Source organism: Chamaea fasciata, unplaced genomic scaffold (assembly GCF_029207755.1).
Source record: "Chamaea fasciata isolate MVZ Bird 193981 ecotype frontalis unplaced genomic scaffold, bChaFas1.0.hap1 SCAF_1, whole genome shotgun sequence".
Classification (NCBI taxonomy): domain Eukaryota; kingdom Metazoa; phylum Chordata; class Aves; order Passeriformes; family Sylviidae; genus Chamaea; species Chamaea fasciata.
In genome coordinates, this window is record NW_027094086.1 from 66,311,257 (window position 1) to 66,326,694 (window position 15,438).

Sequence of the window (15,438 nt, forward strand, 5' to 3'; positions counted from 1 at the left end):
CAAGTAGGTTGGAAACAAAGAAAGTGAAAGAATTCTTTCTAATCATGGGAGGAAAGAAAGAATATGTGAGTCTTGTACATGAAGAAAATATAAGCCAAAGTTTATGCTTTGAGCATACAGAATGGATTTTTCTTGTTTGAGGTATTCTGTTTCAAGATGGACACATTTCTGTGATTTATTCTTACCCGAGAAGTTGCTGAGCCCACTAACAAGAAAATAAGAGGAACATAGTTGACTGCAACATAGAGAAAGCTAATCTAATCTGATTGTAATTTTTTGGTCTTTTAACTGAAACAGTAGAACTGCTATCGCTGTTGTTGAGACTCATCATCAAGCTCACAGGAGGAATATTCACTTAGGATTGCCAGCTTAACATAAAATTTATGGTTGTGAATTTTTATGTAATTCATATCTGATACCCAGCTGCATAATGACTCTTGAGACAGCCCAAATTTATTTGGCAGTTTTGTTTGCTTATTTTGAGAATAGCTGTAACTATTCAGCAATTTTTTATCTGTTAAACGTGCTGAAAAAGAACCAAAGAGCTCCACAGCTAGAATGTTGATCAGCATTCTAGTTGTTTGGTCTAGATGTGAGTTTGGAAAGAGGCTGAACAGAGGCAGAAGTTTTATAATATCTAGCTGTAAATGTGAAGTCCTTTTTTGTAGCAGGGGAAAAAATAATTCTTTCAGCTCTGTTTTTCTAAATCCAGGCTTGCAGAAGAGTATCTTGTTCCTTTCCAGTAAAATTCAGTATCTGAAACATAGCTGCATACTCTAATTCTGTGAAGTATTTATTACCTTGTAATTTAAAACCTCAATTTGTTTTGCAGGTGATTTTTCTGACCACGCTGTTCTACCTGTTGAGTTCCAGTGATGAGTATTACAAACCAGTAAAATGGGTGATAAGCCTGACACCTTTGTCTCAGCCAGGTCCCTCCTCAAATATAGTTGGCCAATCTGTGGAGGAAGCAATAAGGTATATTGCTGATTTCTTGCCCTTTGTTGGAAATTCTTTAAATTTGATGTTCAACTGCAAATAATTAACAATTGCAACAGCTTGTGTTTCAAAGATGAGTTGCAAAAAAGATTTTAAGAACTTAGCACTGATAATTTTTTTCTGCTTTGATTGTTAATAGAGCAATTTGATTGGACTTTGCTAAAATTTTTTCAGAGGTCTGTGCTGTCATGAATACTAGTGCTTTGTAAAACTGCTGCCCCCATGACATCCCTACGTCATCAGGAAGCAGTGTTTGCAGTTGTGTTGGCAGTAACAGCTGGTGCAGCTTAGTAGGAGCAGATGCAGAAAAACAGTAGAAATGGAGGACCTGACATCAGTGCTGTACACATTTCAGAATTATTTAGTTTGAGGTATTTTGTCTAATATTGGAGAATAAATACCCATTTGTACCTGGAATGTATTAGATATGATTCTGGACTATATTTTCCAGTTCAGTTTCACCTGAAAGAAATCTAATTCATGATCTCTGTAAACCAAATTATATCAAAGGGAGCACCAAGGGAGCACTTTTCCTTATCACACTTGGAACACTACTGTGCTGCACATACAGAGTGCATCCACAGTGTTTCATGCTTAGTCACCATTTCTGTGTGTTGTCTCTCAACTAGTTCGGTAATTAAAGGAGAATTTTTAATGTTTTTGAATATGGTTCACAAAGATTTCACAGTAAAGCTATTCTTGGGGTGGTGTAGTAAAGTTCATTTATCACAGATGAATGAAATGCTCAGCTTTTACCTGTTAGCAGCTTGAAACACTAACATGCTGGCAATGTGGAAAACTGGATTTTAAATAAGGTGTGTAAGTCATAGTGTACTTTCAAAAAAAAGTTGATGGTCTGGGTAAAGTGGACAGACTTCATGCTGAATTCTCTATAGCCATTGCCTCTTACACCACTGCTTTCTGTGTCATCTTGTGCATACATACAGTACATGAGTAGCTTTAAACTGGCGAGGTATTAAAGCTGATTGCTAAAGGTTTGCCATTTTAGCAATGGCAAGGTTATATTATGTTGTGTAGGATCTCGAACAAGAATGCTAACTGCTGTAGTAATTTAAAATGAAGGGGCAATTCGGGTAGAAAGCAACAGATTTGGAATTCTGCCAAAAAGTTAATAGCCTTTCTCTTGAGTGACTGCTATTGAGTTTTCATTGATCACATGGTTAGTATCTCAGTTCTATCTTTTCTGAATAGTGTGAGTGGATTTGGAGACTGATACTTGTCCCATAAATTGTTCTCTTTAGCCCATGGTAGAGGGGAGCAGTGTGTAAAAGTAGGACATGGTTTATCTGGGCATGGATACTATGTGAGGAGGATTGTATTATATGCAGTTATAAGTTTACAGGTATGTGACACGGGTGACCCAAGGTATTTCTCAGAATTGGAGTGGAGGAAAGAAAAAAAATCATTTTATAGAAGTCACAGGAAAAAGAGTAGGAAAGAGCTAGCATGCATCAATAACTGCAAATATGATGGGAAAAAGCCAGTGTCTGATGAATCTGGAGAATGTGAAATGGGAAGCAGCTTGTCATACACAAGGGATCTCAGTCTGTGTAGTCACTAAGGTAGCCTGAATCAGTCACTCATATTTGATTGGAGTAGTGTACTTGGTGCCTTATTTGAATTCTTTGGAATGATTCTTCTGAGATTTTTAGAAGTTCCTCTCAGTTGTACCTAAGGATTTATCCTTATGATTCTCAGTTAGCTTGCATTCCACTCAAAATTTTCTGGTCTTCAGCATGTAAATATGGTGAGTGTAGTAACAACTTCTCATGAGTTTATGCATGCCCAATCTGTTGCCATATGAAAAAGAATTGCTACTTCAAGCCCCTTCTTTTGTCCCAAAGAAGCAACTGTTCTTTCTTTTTGGAGATGAGTTGTTGCTGCAAGGGTAGGAACCTAAAAATGGCTTCTTCACCTCATCTGTAAATGGCATGCAAAATGGATGTTGCTTCTTGGTGGTAGGATGGAAGAGGCTCCATTTGTGTTATGAATTGTCAAATAATGGAACATCTGTAGTTTCTTTCATTATTAGACTATGACAGTATAACACAATATGAATTCACCTTCAAAATATCCATGCTTTCAAGTTGACCAAAAAGATTAGATTAATAAATCTCAAAAGTCACCAGCTGTGTTCCAGCTCCCACCACTCTTCAGCAGGACATATCACATGCACAAAGTTAAGGCAGCATCTAACTAGTTCTGTCTAGAGGGCAGGGATCCTCCTGGCAACAGATAGACCTAATCTCTCTGTTGCTCACAAACCAAATGACATAAAAATAATCATCCTCCATGTTGTCAGTCACTTCTGTGCTCCTTTACTTAAAATGTGTTTGTGAAAAGCTCTAGGAAACTTGAATATAATCAAGGAAGTCTGTTCCCTTGTGTGCTTTGCCACTTAGTGTTTCAGAGGAAAAGAGCAAGGGGGAAAGAAGAGAAGGGCAATTGGCAACTCATTTCTGTAGCTCAGGAAATCCCTTAATTTAAAGATGTTACCCAGCAAGCTCTTAAAGAACTTTCCCCATTTCAGTTTCTCTCATCGTAACTGTGCTGTGTTTTTCTATTTTATTTATAAATACTTTTCTAACTGCTTTGATGATGAGTTTGCAAATACAGTGACAGTTCTCTGTTCAAACAAATAGATTTATGAGCTGTATAGGGGTAAGAGCAGCTTTCCAGGCTGCTTTGAGCCAAGTCTTGAATCTCACTGTTTCTGTCAAAATACCAGAGATTATGAATTTGAACTTGAGTAGTGGGAAAAAATAGATGCAACTGTGGTGACACTATAGGAGTTTTGAAGAAGCTGAGTGTAATCCAAGAACTGCCTGCTGCAGACCATGGAATGAATTGCCCTCCTGGCCTTTGATAGGAAATTTATTCATTCAGGATGCCAGAGAAGCAAAATGCCAGCAGCATGTATCAGGTGGTAGAATTGAGCAGGGCTTTGACAAGAGCATCATGCTTTGCCTGAGCCAAGAGTTTGTTTGGCAGACCTAATGGTACAAAGGCAGAGCTGTGAAAGACAGGAGATCACTTGGAGGCAGGAGCCAGCACAGCTCCACCAAGAAGTTGTTCTGGGGAAAGCATGAGCCTTGCTTTGAAGAGGCGACTGTCCTAGTGAGACCTGAGGGACAGCAGTGACTGCCACTTGCCGTGACTTCAGCAAGGCTCATGACAGCCTCTCACAGTAACCAGCTGGGTGAGCATGGGCAGGAGAAGGGGATGGCTGTAGGAGTGCTGCTATGGGCTCAGCAGGACAATTCCAGCTCTGGGGATGCTGCTGGTGGTAGTGTAAAGGGGCTGTGCAACCCTTGACAGTGGATAAAATAACTCTTTTCTAGGTCTCTCACAGCAAAATAACTGTTTTCTAGGTCTCTCTTGAGACTGGAAGGCAAATGGCAATCTACGGGATGATCTGCTGCTAGTTTGGTCTTTTCCCATGTTGTGAATGTGACTGTCAGCTGGGCATTTGCCTTTACCCCAGATACCTGCCTTTGTCTGAGTTCCCAGTTCTCACAGGCAGTGCTGCCTTGCTTCCAAGCAGATGGGAACTGGCAGTATTTGGACTATGGAACAAACACAGATTTGCAAATTGGTCATAAACCAGTTTTCCCAATTTTGAATAACTTTCATCATGAAAATGCTTCTATGATTTTAGACTAAACACTTGGATGTGCTTTGTTGTCATGTATTGCCTTTGCTTCTCATTGTTTGCATCTTGTGGAAGGTAGCAATCTCCGGGGAAGAGGAAAGGTCAGTAGTTATGTGATGATTCCCTAAAACACAGTAAAAAACCTGGGAGAAATATTACTACCAATGGCATATGTGACTGCAGGGATTTCTGACTGATGTGTGAAGTACTGGATCTCTTTGAAATCAATCAACTAATTCAAAATTCCATGCTGGAATTTCATGTGCCATTGCCTGTAAATGAGGTGGGAAATAAAAATTTAGGAAAGTTATAATAATCCCAAATACTGCTAGTGCCTCAGCAGTAAAAGAGCTTCTGTTCTGTAGTAGTTTTGGTCCTTCAAGGCCAGTTGGTGTATTTGTTTTTCTTTTTCTTTATTTTGCAATCTCAGGTCTTTCTCAGTCTGGTTCTAACTTTCTTGATGTGGCCACATTTCATGACTCTTTTTTCTTCTTGATATATTCTTCATTTGTCCTTTGCGTTTCATCCCTCCACAGTTCTGTCTTTTGTTTTTCCTTTATTTTTCCTTTTTTTTTTTCCCCCCCTGTTTTCCATATTGCGTAAGTGGGTATGAGGATAAAAATGTGATGAATTATAAAGGTAATATTTCATCATGTGTGAGAGTCTCCCTTGCTGACAGTGGTGGTTAGTTGCCTGTGAATATAGTAAATACATGATTTACTTTCACTGAAACCGCCTAAAGTCAACCATAGGAATGAAGAAAGGGAAACAGGGAGGGGCCTGATAACTGTAGCAGAAGGATTATGCCAGAGCAGTTTGAGCTGCAGGAATTCTTTTGGCACCACTCTGTCAGGTTTAGGAGGATGACGTGCTTTAGAAACATTAGGACCACTTGGATCAGTTTACTGCATTTAGATAATTTTAATGAAGAAAATTCTCAATAGTGGTTAGTGAATTTTTTCATTGTAACTAAGAATCAATAATGTAGTATTTTGAAGGTTGAGGGGAGTCATTATCTGTTTATAACAGTGTGAGATTTGCTTTGTTCAGAAGGGTTCTGTAAAATAAAGTTGGTTCATGAGTCACCTACTTTATTGCTTAAGTAGGAAAATTGTATTCTTTACCCTTGAAATAGGGAGAGGGTGCTCTTGTCTGGATTTTTCTTTTTGTTTTGTTTTCGTCCTGAATGGAGGAAGCAGTATTTCTCTAAATCGCAGGTTTCCAAGTAGTAGCATGCACACCTTTGCCTGAACCATTTTCCTTTCCCTGAGCAGCATGTCGTTCTCTTCCTGAATGCACCATACCCTTCTTCCCTGAAGCTCCCATTCTGCTTGCTCTGGTGGAGATATTGCACATTACTAAGTTGCATGTTCTCACGGCCTCAGTGCAATTTAGTGTGTGCGATACTTTCACATGAGTGCATGCACACGGGTATGGCTGTGGCTTAAAGTTACTGCAGCTTTCAGTTTTGGTGGGGCCTAATTAACATTGTGAAATGGTCTTAAACCCAGATCAGTGTTTTGAGTGATGCCTTGAAACATGTGTTAGTGGAAGTTTGTTCTGTAATGCCAGGAAGATGAGGACTGTTTGTTTTCAATTTGAGAAGGGTTATCATTATTTGCTTCATTTTCTTCATTTGCCATGCACACCTCAAATTTGATCAGATGTTTCATTGGTTATAGAAAAGTTACTTAAAATATTGCGTATTTCTAAAGAGAAAATTGTTATACTTAGCTGAAATTGGTTGGAAAGTAAAAAAAAAAGATCTGATGTGAAAAAAAATTTGTGTCTTGATGGATGAAATTGGTTCTTAATGAAATTTCAACTTTTATTTATTAACATCTAAAGAGATCTGTAAAGAGCTAGCATGCAAACAAACAAATAAACAAACAAAAATCTCAGCTGTTCAAGCATCTAATTGGTCTGCTGTGGCATCCTGGCAGTGATTGTGGAGAAAATGAGACAATGATACAATTCCCACAGAAAACAATAATCTTCCAGCATGTTAAGCTAATGCTTAGAAAAAGTAAAATATGTGATCTTGTCATTTTACTGCAACACTAATAATTTCTTTCAGATTAATTTTTCAAAATAACTGTTAACTGGTTATGTTTTGACAAAATTTTTGCATGCAGTGAATGTTCTTCTGTAGCAGGAGTTAATTCTTGCTGAAATCTTTTGTCACAGGAATGCATTTAATAGGACCTTACTGAAATTTTTCAAGCTTTACTTAGGGTATTTGTGACCAGATGGGAGTAAAATTGAACAATTGTCTTAATGATTCTGTGTTAATCATGAAGCCAATGGCATCCTGGCTTGTATCAGCAACAGTGTGGCCAGTGGGTCCAGGGCAGTGATTGTACCCCTGTATTTGGCACTGTTGAGGCCGCACCTTGAATGCTGTGTCCAATTCTGGGCTTCTCAATATAAGGACATTGAGGTGCTGGAGTGTGTCCAGAGAAGGGCAGTGGAGCTGGTGAAGGGTCTGCAGCACAGGTCCATTGTGGAGCAGGTGAGGGAGCTGGGTTGTTTAGCCTGGAGAAAAGGAGGCTCAGAGGAGTCCTCATCATTCTCTACAACTCCCAAAAGGAGTCTGCAGCCAGGTGGGGGTCAGCCTCTTCTCCAGGGCATAAGAGGAAATGGCCTCAAGCAGCACCAGGGAAGATTCAAGCTGGACATTAGGAAGAATTTCTGCACCGAAGGGGTCGTCAAGCATTGGAGCGGACTGTCCAGGGGGGTGGTGAAATCACCATTCCTAGGAGTATTTAAGAAACAACCAGACGTGCCATTTAGTGCTATGGTTAGTTTACAAAGTGGTGATGGATCAAAGGTTGGACTGGATGTTCTTGGAGGTCTTTTCTAACCTAAATGATTGTAAGATTGTCTAATCAAATAATTGCCTAGTCTGAAACTGGGAACAACAGACACTTTCATTTCTAATTACACTGAAGAAAGGAAAGCTTCAGTTGAGTTATTGGAAAAAGAATATAATGTAGTCTGTAAATGTATAAGAGATGCCACATTGTTTCAGTACATATGCTGAACTAAACTGGCCGTAACCATAACCTGATATATAGTAGTATTTTTAAGCTGCCTATTTTAGTAGCAATAAACGCATGACTTGCTCACACCACTTTTTTCTTCTTATATATTCTCATATTTGCAAAAAGAACCGCTCTAGGGATTGTCTTTACCCTTAGTTCCTTTTATATAGAAAATACTTGTTCTTAAACACCAAAAGCTGTCTGTGTGTTGCTTTATGTACATGATTTCAATCAGTTATTCAAAAAATATTTCAAAGAAAAACAGATCTTAAAAGAAAATTTCAGGAAATAATTTATTTGCTCATACTTAATCTTTACTCCAAAATTTACCTGAAACTATGAAAAATAGTTCATTATTATACACATATAATTTTGGTGAAGCATGTCACAGTCTGTAAATTTAATCTGAATTTTACAGTTTACTACCCCTAATTCACAAGCTTACCTAAGTGCATAACCTGATGCTGAAACAGGCAGTCCTGTTCTCTCTGCCCTGCAGGCTGATATCAGACACATTGAGAGGCTACTGAGGACTCCTTGCTTTATGAGGGACAGTACTGGTATTCTGCCATTGGCTTCTTTCATATTCCAGATGGCATGTTCTGTATGTTCTAACAGCAGTTCATCTAAGTGCATATTCCTAGTGTGTAATTCTCTGGCTCTCCATTGTTTTTTAAGACTAAAAATATGTGTAAACATGGAGGATGTGGGTTAGTGCGTGTGCGAGAGGGAGCACATTTAAACACATGAGCAGATTTCCCTGCAATCTTTAAGAATAATGTAAATACACCACATCTTAGGTACTAGTCCCTTAATTATGTGTTGCAGTTAGGCTTTTGTATATGTATATACACCCACTCCTTCTCTTTACTACAGCACCAACTTTTAAAAAGTTATTTGTATGTCAAAACCTATTTGAATGAAAGGTTAATTGGTAATGACATAAACTGTGCCAGATTAGAGAGTGATGCTTAAATTACATCTGGAATTTAGATCAGCCAGTTAGTTTTTCTCTTTGCTTCTAAGGCAGGCTAACTGGAAGGGATGGAAAAAAAAAGGTTGCTGAAAGACTTTTTAAATATATAGGGAAAAGAGAGTCCATCAGGTATTTCTAAGAATAAAAATATAGTATTAGAATTATTTTTAGTATAATGTTTCAGTGTTCTGTGTTTGTTTATCTAATAATTCTTTATGTGTGATTTAATGTTGCAGTATGTGTTATAACCTTGATTAGATTTCTGCTATCTACAATACAGATCTATTGTAATGTAAGAAGACAGCATGAAGTCTTATATAAAACTTCAGGATTTCCTGATATTTCAAAGGTTTATCACAGCTTTAGCTTTTCACTCTTTTGAGTTATAAGGTCAATCTGTTGTTTATTGTCTCCACCAACATAAGCAATGAAAATACTCCCTTCTGTATGTTTGTGTTTCATAATTTTCTAATAGGAATAATCTGAACACTCTGCGAGTTTCTTACTGTCAGACTGCAGTGGATCTCAAGCAGTATTGGCTCAAGCCAGCTGTTGCTCTCATTCATGAACTTTACAAGCCAAAATAGGAATCTTAAAGAATTTACATCCATGCGAGTGGTGTGGAGAACAATAAATATTAATGCTAGTGCATGCTAACAATTGAATAAGTCTGAAGGGAAGAGTGCATATCTGAACAGCAAAATATTAAAGGCCATGGATATGAGAAACTGTCCTTAAAAGCTGAAGTTTTTGCTAAAAAAAGAAAGGATCATAAGCTTGAGCAGATAGAAATAGGCCTAAAGCATGAGGGTGGTGCTGAATTGGATTCATTTACTCAAAGCTCCACAAAATGCTATTAAATCAAAGTATAATTTTTCACATGTGGCAGGAGCAACAAGCAGTCAGAGGGCTGAGGGATGACAAGGAGTACTCAGCAACCACAAGGCTGTTGCAGGAGGCAGGTAAATTGATGCTGTGTTGCTTGTTGCTGTGAAGGTAAGTGGAGGGAGTCATATTGTGAAACACTTCTTACAGATGAGCTAAAGCAGAATCTCTCAGAAATTACAGTGACTGTAGAAAAGCTTGTAGAAAAAAAAAAACTGATTAAATGAGGAGTAGCAAATTATTGGGAGTGGCTGATAACTTGCTATAGAAATCTCAAGGGAAAAAAAAATTGTTCCGGGAAACCCAGGAAGTACAAACTTGTAAGCTGGATGGATATTGGTACTGTAAGGCTCAGTAGGAACTTAAGGACATACCAGCACCTGGTTAATGTGATTTAGATGGAAAGAATCAGCGGAGTTTTCACAGAAGGAAGTTCTGACTCATTCCTCATGTTTTGTGAAGTGTGTGCAAGCAAGACCCTTCATAAGTTCACCTGTCTGCTGTATTCTACCAAAATTTAATAAAGGCTTTTTACCGTATTGCTTTCCTGAGACTTTCAAGGATAAGGGGTATTGTCTTTATACAGGAAGAGGGTAGGTTTAAATTACATATAAGGAAGAAATTCTTTATTGTGAGAGTGGTGAGACACTGGAACAGGTTTCCCAGAGAAGTTGTAGATGCATCAGGATTGCAGACAAACTCAGTTAGAAGACAGCCGTGTCTGGGAAATAAAATGACTGATGAAATGTAGTGTAGGTGAAAGTGATGCGTGTGGGGGAGAACCAGTCCTAACTTCACACATAAACTAATTATTGCTGTGCTGACTCTTATCACTTGGGTACTATATTTTTTGGTACACAGGCTAGCTCACTGCTTGCTAAAACCTAAAAAAACATCTGCCAGGTATATCAAACATTAAGATTTGTTACCATAGGCCTAGACAACAGAAACACAGAATAGTACTCCCATTGTATGAAACTATGATTTTCCTATACCGTGAGTTACTGTGTGCTGTTCTGGTTCCTGCGTCTCAAAAAGCTAGGAGTGCTACAGGACTGGTTAGAGAAATGAAGGCATGCATCAATTTCTCCCTGAGGAATGACTGAGCTGGTTAGGACTCTTCAGCTTGGAAAAAAGGATGTTAAACAATTGAAGTTTGTAAAATCAGAACCAGCATAAAAAGGGTGACTGAGCTGGGACTGCCTATGGTCTCTTCTAGGATAAAATCTTAGTGTCATCAAAAAGCCACCAAGCACTTCCAAAAAATGCATTGGTGCAGGCAGTAGGGCATGGGTAAGATCTTGCAAAAGAACACTGAAGTTGCAGCAACTTGCAGGATTGAACAGGAGGACTAAGAAGATATATTAATTGAAGATTGATTAATAGAAAGCCTCCATGAGGTTTATAATATCCCCTGAGGTGGAAGTAGAGGTTGGAAGAATGCTCAGGGGGGATTATTGAAGAGGTTTGTCTATTTCTTTTGTTCCCTTAGCATCTGCCTTTGGACTCTACTGGAGATGGGATGTTGGCTAGACAGGTCTTTGGTCTGAACAAATTTGCCTTTTTATATATTATGTTCCAAGATTAATTTTAAGATGAGTGTGGTATTGAACTTATTGTACTTTATCATTATAAAATCTGTAAATGTTAGAAATAGGTGATTCAGAAATACTAGTCCTTTCAAATGTGTTTCTCAGAAGAATAATTGTAAGCTTACAATTACAGGCCAAAGCAGTAATTTAAAAATTAATACAAATACAAAGGCATTTTAAAGAAATACTCAGATGTAGAATTTCTTACAGGTTCATTGTTTTTTTTCACAGAATGTAGGTGTTTCTGTTAGGGAAGAAAGTCTGTGTGCTACTGTGTCCTTCAGACTGGTTGCCACTCTTTAATGATGTTTTGATAAAGTCATTGGAGCCTTGTCCTGCCTTGGGAGGTGTATGCAATATTTGCATCAGTTACGCCATCTGGAGGAACAATGCTTTGATAGAAGACTATATCACTTTATCTGATTAGTGTCATTACTAGCCTGCATATGTTGGAGCTGTTTTGTTCAGTTGTATCATTCATGAGGAGAAATTAATTCCAGCAGCAAAACTGTTGAAATCTTGTCATGGAGTCATCTTTGAAAGTAATTTGCATATTTATATTGCTCCTGAGATGATCTTACTCTGTCAAGAAACATTTCTTGCCACTTCTGCTTCCTGCTTTATTCATAGCTGAAATCCATCTTAGTGCACTTAGCTTACTTTCATGTTAAATTTGAAACTGAAATATAAAGAGGGTCATGTTTTTATCCCTAGAAGAACAGAACCCTTAAAGAGAGTCAAAGAACAACTTAAGGAGTTTTTTTCAAAAGGAGCTCTTTGAGTCATTTTGTTCTTCAGTGTTCACCTGGTGATTGCCTGAAATTTTGGGGATCGTTGTAGAAGAAGAATACGTTGGCCTTTTTGAAGATAATAGCTGTCACTGGTAACTTGTCTTTTGCGACTGATCTTGGTGGTCTGTGAAGATAGAAAGTTTTTCACACACCACCAAGATTTCTTTGGTTTTGAAGTTATGATGATGGTGAGTGTTAATTTCAGCTGGGGTAAGACAGCACTGATGTGTTCTTGCTCTCCAGCCATGAGTGTACCAGCTTCTTTCCTGGTGGGAATGCAACTATTTAAGCCACTGCTTGTGAGTTGGCTGGGGAGTGGAGACCTGAGCTATTTTGTTAAAATGAACCCATCATGTAACCATTGTCATGAATTCATTGTAAAATGAAAAAGCTGAATGCACTGTAGAAAGTGTCATGGCACATAATGAGGATTGTCCTGGCAGGTAGACAGAGGAAGGGTCATCTGGGACAGAAGTGAATCTTGGAACAGGGGAATGAGAGGACTCCTTTCCTGAGACACTTCTGAGCTAACCTGATCTGAAGATAAATTGTGAAACCATGCTGTGAAGTTTTGAATTCATTTCACTTATACTTTGAATTCTCTTTTAAAATACGATGATTGTATTCTCAAAAGAAACTGAATAGCGGAGGTCTCGTAAAGCATCGTTTTGAATTAGTCCTCTATACAGAAAGGTTTGCAACAAAGATGTTTTTCATGTCTACTTAAACAATATGAGAAAATACCAAACATAAGTGGTGTGAGGAAGAACAAAATTGTATTATTTAAACAGTATTTCTGGCTGAGGGTGTACCAAGCTTGCATTTTAACTGGATTGTAAGCTGTTGTATGGATTGTAAAGTGTTTTGTAAGGAATTTAGAGAAATGCTACTTCTTGCAAACTTTTCCAAATATGAATACTGCTTTTGTCTAGTTTTTACTCTTATGCCCATTCACAAGCCAGGGTTCATATGCCTGTTCATATAAATTTAGTATAATAACCAAAAAATCCCTCTTCTGAATTTATTATATGCTTACTCTAATCTTTCTGGTAACTCAAATTCTCATTATTTCAGCCCATATGCTCTTCTTTCCTCCAGTGCTCTGGGAACAGAGAGATCTAGAAAATCAAATTAACTTCAAGGTCAAAAAATCCATTATATGAGCTGAAGGGCTCTTTTCAGCTGGTGTTGTTGCAGCATTAGGTTGAAATTTTTGAAATCTCACTGTGTCAGTAACAGTGAACAGACTTTACCTGCAGGCTCTGTGAAGTGAATCTGAATTCAGGTGGACATACATTTGATATAAACTACAGTAGTAATAAAAATGAAGCTTAATCAGTAAAAGAGAAAAAAAAAAAATCTACAAAACACATAAACTGAAAAGGTGGCCTTTCCTGTGTGGAGTCTACAAGCAAATTCTCTAGCTTAGGGGCAGAACTTAGTAGAAGCACCAAAAAAAACCACAAAAAACAACCACAAAAAACAACCACAAAAAAAAAAAAAAAAAAAAAAAAAAAAAAGTAGGCCAGCTGTGCAGAAGCATTTCACAAAAGTTTCTTCATTTTTAATCTGAATAATGTGAAGCATGACCCATGTCCTCTGATTTTTTTAATTTTACATGCTTTTCAAAGCTCAGTAAAATGGAATATGTATGTCTGAGTATGCCTTATGCCAAATTGGCATGAAGTGCTCATAAATTACACATTTGCAGGTGACAGCTCTTGCAGGTAAAATGGTTCATCCAGATACAGTGCCAAAATGAGACGTGAGCAGCAATTGGATTTTCTGATTTCTGAATCATACAATTACTCTTGTATATAAAAGGAGGCTGTATGTGTGCCAATAATGTATTAAGCGATGAAACTTACTTAGAGTCATAATTATACCAGGAGGGTCTGCATTTTAGAGATGGTAATAAATTCATGCAGCACTGGCACTAGCACATCCACATCATCTTTAAGGTCTGGTATCTCAGGTGCAGAGTAGCTGAAGCAAACTGCTGATAAGATTCTGGTTAGTATTTTCAGAATTTTTTGTTTTGCTGCCTTAACCATGAAGCAAAATACATATGAATTTCCAGACTTTAAGATAGAATTTTTAGTTTTTGTGACAGTTAACAAAAAGTAACAAATACGAGTTTTCAGAGAGATTAAGGCTCTCCTGGTCCGTACCTGCCACAAAGTAGTATCCCCCGTGCCTGTATTGTGACGTTTTTGTGACTTCAGTTGAGGCAAACATACAAACCAAGGGGAAGGAGAGGAGGAGAGTGAGACCAGGTACAGCCTCCTCTCCCTTCATGCTTGACCATTGGCACTTCCCAACTTCCCAGCACGGTGTGATGGCTTCTCCTCTCAGTATATTAGTTGTGAGTGTTGGAAGCTTGGAGCCAGAGAGATGCTGTGCTAAGTCTATCAGAGGTATGCACTGTTTGGCCATTGGAATATAGTATGCGTCAACTTGCAGAATGACATCAGACCACGACTGCCTGTTAGTCCCGGACTGGTTTTTCTGTTGTCCTGCCAGTGCATCCGACTGCCAAGTCCTTGAGCTGAGACTAAGAAAGCAACTTGCTTTACAGACACCTTCAATCGTTTTTTTTCCCTGGCTTGCTGTCGCTCCTTTGGTTAACATAATGACACTGTCTTCCCTTCTTTTGTAGTCTCTCTGGGAAAATCTAAAATGACTGCTTGTAGATGAATATTTTAAATTCAAGTGAAGTTGATACTTCAGATACTTTCCTTAAGCTACAGGCCTATCTCACCTCTTGTGCAATGAAAAGTAGTTTTGATGCATACATGTGGAAGTCCTTAAGACCTTGTTAATTTTACTACAGTACAGAAAACATCTTTTTGGAAAAAATAAGGAGATACTCAAGAGCCGTTATAAAATATTTTTGACAACTGTTACGTATTTGTGCCACAGTCCCTGTTGGATAAGAAAAAGATTTACTTGAAGATTACTGCACAGATTCTTCTTAGAAAGATATTATGCTCCTATGATATCCTCAGAAAGAGTAGACATGAGTTAAATGTCAGAAAAAGTGCAGAAAATTAAGTCTTTTGAATATCTAAAGTATGAAAGTATCTTGAATTTTTAATGTAAATTCACATTTTGCTTTATTACTGTGGCCTTGGGTTTGGGGTTTTTCTTGCCTCCTTGCCAATTTTTATTTATGTCTGAAACTTCTTTTCTTATAACTCAAATACAAGTGAGTATGTCACTCTTCAGAATTTGTAGATTTTGTATATTTTGGTCTGACTTTCCATTTTTATATAATAAAAGTTCATCTGAATTGAGAAGTGTTGAGACTTTTTTTTTTTTTTAACTGAGGCCACCACATATTTGTAAATGTTCTCTGCCTTTCTTTTTGCACCATATAATTCTTGCCTGTCAAAGATTAGACTTGTTACCTCAGGTCATTCTTTAAAGCTTGCTTTTTTTCTTTATTTTCCCTTTCTCAGAGGGGAAAATGGCTGAC

At 37.9% G+C, this 15,438-nt stretch overlaps 1 protein-coding gene across 1 annotated transcript in view; it reads left to right on the forward strand.

Annotated features, from left to right (window-relative positions):
* The window catches only part of TMEM245 (transmembrane protein 245), a 77,152-nt gene that overhangs the window by 48,457 nt on the left and 13,257 nt on the right, over nucleotides 1-15,438 (forward strand). The window contains exon 14 of the mRNA XM_066185327.1: nucleotides 833-978. Within this exon, the coding sequence (XP_066041424.1) occupies nucleotides 833-978 (146 nt within the window). The remainder of the gene's footprint in view (nucleotides 1-832; nucleotides 979-15,438) is intronic.